At 44.7% G+C, this 6,030-nt stretch overlaps 1 protein-coding gene across 1 annotated transcript; it reads right to left on the bottom strand.

The window, feature by feature from the left end:
• Positions 1-3,481: 3,481 nt before the first annotated feature.
• LOC134288476 (uncharacterized) lies at positions 3,482-6,030 on the bottom strand. Its single transcript, XM_062853457.1, has 2 exons — positions 3,773-6,030; positions 3,482-3,715 (listed from the first exon to the last, which is right to left on the bottom strand). Exon 1 carries the CDS (start codon positions 6,018-6,020, stop codon positions 4,008-4,010), a length of 2,013 nt encoding a protein of 670 aa, XP_062709441.1. The 5' UTR covers positions 6,021-6,030; the 3' UTR covers positions 3,482-3,715; positions 3,773-4,007.

The following is a 6,030-nucleotide window of genomic DNA, read 5'->3' as shown; positions in this document are numbered from 1 at the left end:
CGCCCAACGCCCACTAGCGTGCGCAGGGGGGGGCAAGGGGGGGCACTTGCCCCCCCTTCTATAAAAATTCGATGCACCATTTTTGCAATTCTTGCACTTTGGATCTTACCACGCAATGTTGAGAATCACTGACCTATGGTGCACCATTGACACATACTATTTCTAGTATCTCATGCATGGTTGATGTTCTCAGAATCATCTAGGCTAATCTCACGCACCATCTTCCAACTAATCAGTGATGTCAGCGCCACATTTGAAAAACATGCACCATTTTGGCATTTCGTATTCCAAAACTGTATTCTATGTACGTTAACCATGGTGACTTCGGTACCACATTGAATTCCAAGCACCATTTTTGCAATTCGTGCTCCTAGCCATACAAAATAATGAGTATCACTGAATAACAGTGACGACTAATACAGCACACTAACATCATGCGCCTTCTTCAAAGCTTTCAATGCACCATCATGATGTCCACAGAATGATCTAGGTATCCACGCATTATGATGATCGCATGCAATGTATTTTTATCAATTAAGTATCTAATACCTCATACTGATATGCACCATCATGAAATGTCATGCACCATCACAGCTCTTCAAGCACCATTTCAGCGTTTATCATATCATCTAGGCATCTAAAGCACCGTAATGCCGTGAGCATCACATAAAATACATTTTTTGTATGCTGTGCACCATTTTTGCAATTCGTGCACCTAACCATGCAACATGTTGATAAGCTTTGAAAAAACGGTGACAACTAATGCATCATCTAGTATCATGCACCTTCTTCAAAGCTTTCCAAACACCATTTTGGCATTCACTATACCATCTAGGCATCTTATGCACCATTATGATGTGGTTTACAAGTGAATTTGATGCACCATTTTGGCATTTCGCATACAAAATAGCATTCTTTGTACCTTGACTATGTTGATTTCTGTGCCGCATTGAGTTTCCTGCACCATTTTTGCAATTCGTGCACCTATGGAATTTGTTGAGAATAACTGAATCATGGTAAAACTAATGCACCATACAGACATCATGTAGCTCCTTTGCATTCCATGCACCACCATGATGACCACATAAATATCTAAGCACCATCTCGTCATCTAAGCATTTATTTCACATTTGAATTTCATAAGCTCCATTTCGCCATATCGTACACCCAATTGTATTTCATGTACCTGATCCGTGTTGACTTCCGCACCACATTAAATTCTATGCATCATTTTTGCAATTCTTGCATTTTGGATCTAACCACCCAATGTTGAGAATCACAGAATCATGGTGGCAACAAATGCACCACTGATACATACAATTTCTTAGTATCTTATGCACAACTATGATGTTCTCAGAATCATCTAGGCTAATCTCACGCACCATCTTTTAACTAACCAGTGATGTCAGCACCATATTTGAATAACATGCACAATTTTGGCATTTCGTATTCCAAAACTGTAATCCATGTACGTGAACCATGGTGACTTCAGCACCACATTGAATTCCAAGCACCATTTTTGCAATTCGTGCACCTAGCCATACACAATATCGAGTGTCGCTGAATAACGGTAACAACTAATACAGCACACTAACATCATGTACCTTCTTCAAAGAGTCCACAGAATGATTTAGGTATCCACGCATTATGCTGATCTCATGCACTATCTTTTAATCAACTAGGAATCTAATGCATCATACTGATATTCACGATCATTAAATTTCATGCACCATCAAAGCTTTCCAAGCACCATTTCAGCGTTTATTATATCATCTAGGTAATTGATGCACCATTATGTTGTGAGTATCACATAAAATACTTTTATTTTGTATTCTATGCACCATTTTTGCAATTCGTGCACCTAGCCATGCAACATGTTGATAATCTTTGAATAACGGTGACAACTAATGCAGCACACTAGCATCATACGCCTTTTTCAAAGCTTTCCATGCACCATTTTGGTATTCACTATATCATCTAGGCATCTTATGCATCATTATGATGTGGTTTACATTTGAATTTGATGCACCATTTTGACATTTCGCATACAAAATAGTATTCCACGTACCTGGAACATGTTGATTTCTGTGCCACATTGAGTTTCCTGCACCTTTGCACGAATTGCAAGTGCATCTTAATATGAAACATGACGAGTATAACAGAATCATGGTGAAGCTAATGCACCATACTGACATCATGCACCACCATGATGTTCACAGAATCATCTAGGCACCATCTCACGCACCAACTTTGAATCAAATATGTGTCTAATTGCGAAATCATGCACCATCTTTAAATTTCATGTACTACTAAAGCCTTTAATGAGTAATCGTGGCGTTCACTATATCATCTAGGCATCTATTGCACCATTATTATTGTATGAAGTTTCGTACATCGAAATACATTTCTTGTACGATGTCAACTCTAATGCATCATACTGACATCAATGAATGACATGCTTCATATCAGCATTCAATGCACCATACTAATGAACTATGCACCTTCTTGGTGTTCATTGTATCATCCACAATTGGGTTGTCTAGTGAATAAAATATTGCAATTTTCTATTGCCTAATCGAAAGAGCTCATTTTTCTGAATATAACGTGATTTTATTGGATTCCAATACTTTTGTTTTGATGGTTAAATTAACAAAACAGTTTTTATTTTTGTGGACAGTTGATCGATGACAGTTCAATCGATAAAATGACAGTTGGACCCGAACAAAAAAATTTCCTCATACAAACTTTAAATGCATTTTAAAAATAGTTCCCGGACTCCAAAAATTATGAAATTTAGGATTTCGACTAATTTTTGGGCGGAGAATCCGATTAAGAAGTAATCCGGATACCCCTAAAGAACCCAATTGAATTTTATATACCACTAGCTGTCCCGGCAAACTTTGTCTTGCCTACTACGTTTTTTTGACGTTCCAAGTTCAGATCCCCCGGACTCCCCGATCAAAGTGTATGGAAAATCGATTTTCATAAAATCACTATTTCTCAATGTTTTTGCCTCATAAACCTTCCTTGGGTGAAAACTAACAGAATAAAACTAAGACGACCTAAATCGGACCTTCCGTTCGCAAGTTGCGCGGTCCCACGTTTGCCACTGCATTTTTATATATAGATTAGATTTTGTGATTCGCGCATCAAAACAGCATTCCGTGGATCATTTTGAGAATCATTTTACCAGCTCGAGAAATATCTGGAGGAATTCGTGGAGGCATTCCAGGAGAAATACCTGGAGGAATTTCAGGAGGAATCCTTGAAGGACTTTCTAGAGGAATCCCTAAAGGCATTACTAAAGAAGTGCTTGAAAGAATTCTTGAAGAAGCTCTCAAAAACTGGAAGAGGAGTCTAGAGAAATTCCTGTAGAATTTGCAGGAGGAACTACGAAAGGAATTGCTGGAAAAAATATTGAAGGAATTCCCTAGAGAAATTCGTGCAAGAATTCATGGAGGAATTTCTTTAGAAATGTTCCTTTTTGGACCACCCTAATGAAAACAGAATTTTCACAGCAGGCAATTTAAACTTTTGCAAGCAGCTTGAAACTATATTTATGTTCAAAATAATCAAAAGGAATAAACAAATTCACATTGTTATAATTGTTCTTTTCAGTAATTTCTACTATTTACTCACATTTTATAGTTTTCTTCGATAATCCCTTATTCCTCGCAGGTATGGCGGCTCACTGTCGGATCGACGGCTATTTCACCTATCAATAAAACACTATTTGATACAAGCCTACGCACAAATCTCAAATCGCCCTTACCTTTAGATTTACTTTGAAATTATTATTTGGTATTTCAGCAAGCAAACTACTTCTCTAACTTCACTTTCAGCGCAAAAATCTACCTCCTCAAGCAACACTTCTTCACTCGAAACTTAATTTGACCATTTTGATATTCTTCGTTCTGTTTTTGTTTATAATTTTATTTACCGTTTATATTTTTACCATCTCCCTCTCACACCAACATACTCACTGACAGTTATGCTCTGCTCACCGTTTATCCATCCACCGGTGTTGTCTTGCCTTGCGTGGAACGTATGTTGCGCAGTGGTTGCGCTGTCGACGGGTGGTACGGGGCTGTGCCAACACACCCCCTCCCGTAACTCTGGTGGGGCTCCTCGGCTGCACCGGATTTACCCTCCTGTACCTCGAGCACAGCCAGTCTGGTCACCGGCCTCCTAAACTTACCCTTGCTCGTCTCGACCATGGCCTGCCGGATTCTGCCGTCCGCTCCCGGGTAGACGTCCGTCACGATGCCCCGGATCCAGCTCTTCCGCACGGCCTCATCGGTGATGTACACTAGATCACCACACGCTAGTGGCGGCGACTCGGAGAGCCACTTCGTCCGCTGGTTGATGGATGGCAGATACTCGGACACCCACCGAGCCCACAGCTTGTCCGCCAGTCGCTGTGACCGCTTGTAGCGGTCCCGCAGTGCTTCGGCTTCGCTCGTCGGTGGAACTGAAAGCTCCTCGCTGATTGCGCCAACGCCGCGAACAAAATGGTTCGGCGTCAACGCTCCCTCTGCTCCTGGTTCCAGGCCAACGTACGTTAGTGGCCGGGAGTTGATGAGGTCTTCGGCCTCCGCTATCGTCGTCAGTAGCACTTCGTCCGTTATCGTCCGCCCGTCGTTCAGCACGGTCAGTGCTGCCTTCACGGAGCGAACCAATCGCTCCCAAACCCCGCCCATGTGAGGTGCGCTGGGCGGGTTGAAATTCCAGCGGGTCCTGGAATCCGTAAATTCGTCCTCTGACTCGATCTCGATTCGCTGCATGATGGCCTTGCTTGCTGCTTGGAAATTTGTGCCGTTGTCCGAGTAGAACTCTAGCGGCTTCCCTCTGCGACACACGAACCGCCGTATGGCCATCAGACACGCTTGAGTTGTCAGGCTGTGAGCGACCTCAAGGTGGACAGCCCTCGTCGTCATGCAGGTAAACAGGCAGATGTACCTCTTCTCTGATCTGCGGCCGACAGTAACAGTCAGCGGTCCGCAGTAGTCCACGCCGGTGTGGCTGAACGGTGGCAGATGCGGCGTCACTCGCGACTCCGGCAACGGAGCCATCCTCGGGTTCGACGGGCGACACTTCTGCACCTTGCACCAGACGCACATTCTTCCGATCTTCTTCAGTTCCGCTCGCAGATTCTGGACGTAGAAACGCTGCCGAATTTCGTTGACTGCGGTCTCCGTGTTCCCGTGAGCTACTTGCTGATGATAGTGGTCGAGCAGCTTGTCGGTCACCGGATGCTTTTTCGGCAAAATAATCGGAAACCGCAGCTCGAATGGTAGCGACGATCCTTGCGCCGCTCTGCCTTCCATCCGTAGTACACCCTCGGCGTCCAGGAACGGGCTCAAGCTGTACAGGCTACTGCTCTTCTCTACTGGTTGCTGCTGCTGGTTTGGCTGCTTCTGGTTCTTCACCAATGTGCAGACCTCGTCTCCGAAGCAATCGGCTTGGGCCGACCTCCAGAGATACGCCTCCGCTTTCCGGTATTCGTCCCGCTTCAGCGGCACTAGCTTCGTTCGCACGTGTTTCTTCACGACGCTGCTGATTCTTGCAGTGGCCGGTACGACTTCGATCACCAGCCCATCTCTCTTCCTTCTGCAGTTCGATGCAAACCGGTAGACGCACGCTACCGTCCGGACCAGAATCTTCCACTTCGAAAACCGCAGCGGGTCCACCATCGGCTCAGTGACTGCAATTTCGTGGAAATGCAAACACGCTCGGGTCTCCTCGCTAGTGTTCGGTGTCACTGCCTCTTGCTCCGGCCAAAAATCCTCCGGCTGGTACAGAAAGTCTGGGCCACGAAACCATGGTCCGCTTGGTCGCAGGCTGTGCGCCTTTTCCCACTTCGTTAACGCGTCGGCCACGTTGCGCTTCGTCGGCACCCATCTCCATTCTGCGAGCTTCGTTAGACTGTGGATCTCGCCGATCCGGTACGCCACAAACTGCTTGTACCGACGGTGGTCGGAGTGGATCCACGACAGCACGGTCTTCGAGTCGGACCACATAAAACGCTGC

This window comes from Aedes albopictus, chromosome 2 (assembly GCF_035046485.1).
Source record: "Aedes albopictus strain Foshan chromosome 2, AalbF5, whole genome shotgun sequence".
NCBI lineage: Eukaryota > Metazoa > Arthropoda > Insecta > Diptera > Culicidae > Aedes > Aedes albopictus.
The sequence above is the reverse complement of the archived record's forward strand: the minus strand, read 5'-3'. Positions and strand labels throughout refer to the sequence as shown.

Coding starts and splice junctions, on each gene's coding strand:
- LOC134288476 (XM_062853457.1), bottom strand. CDS start 6,020: ATGTGGTCCGACTCGAAGACCGTGCTGTCGTGGATCCACTCCGACCAC.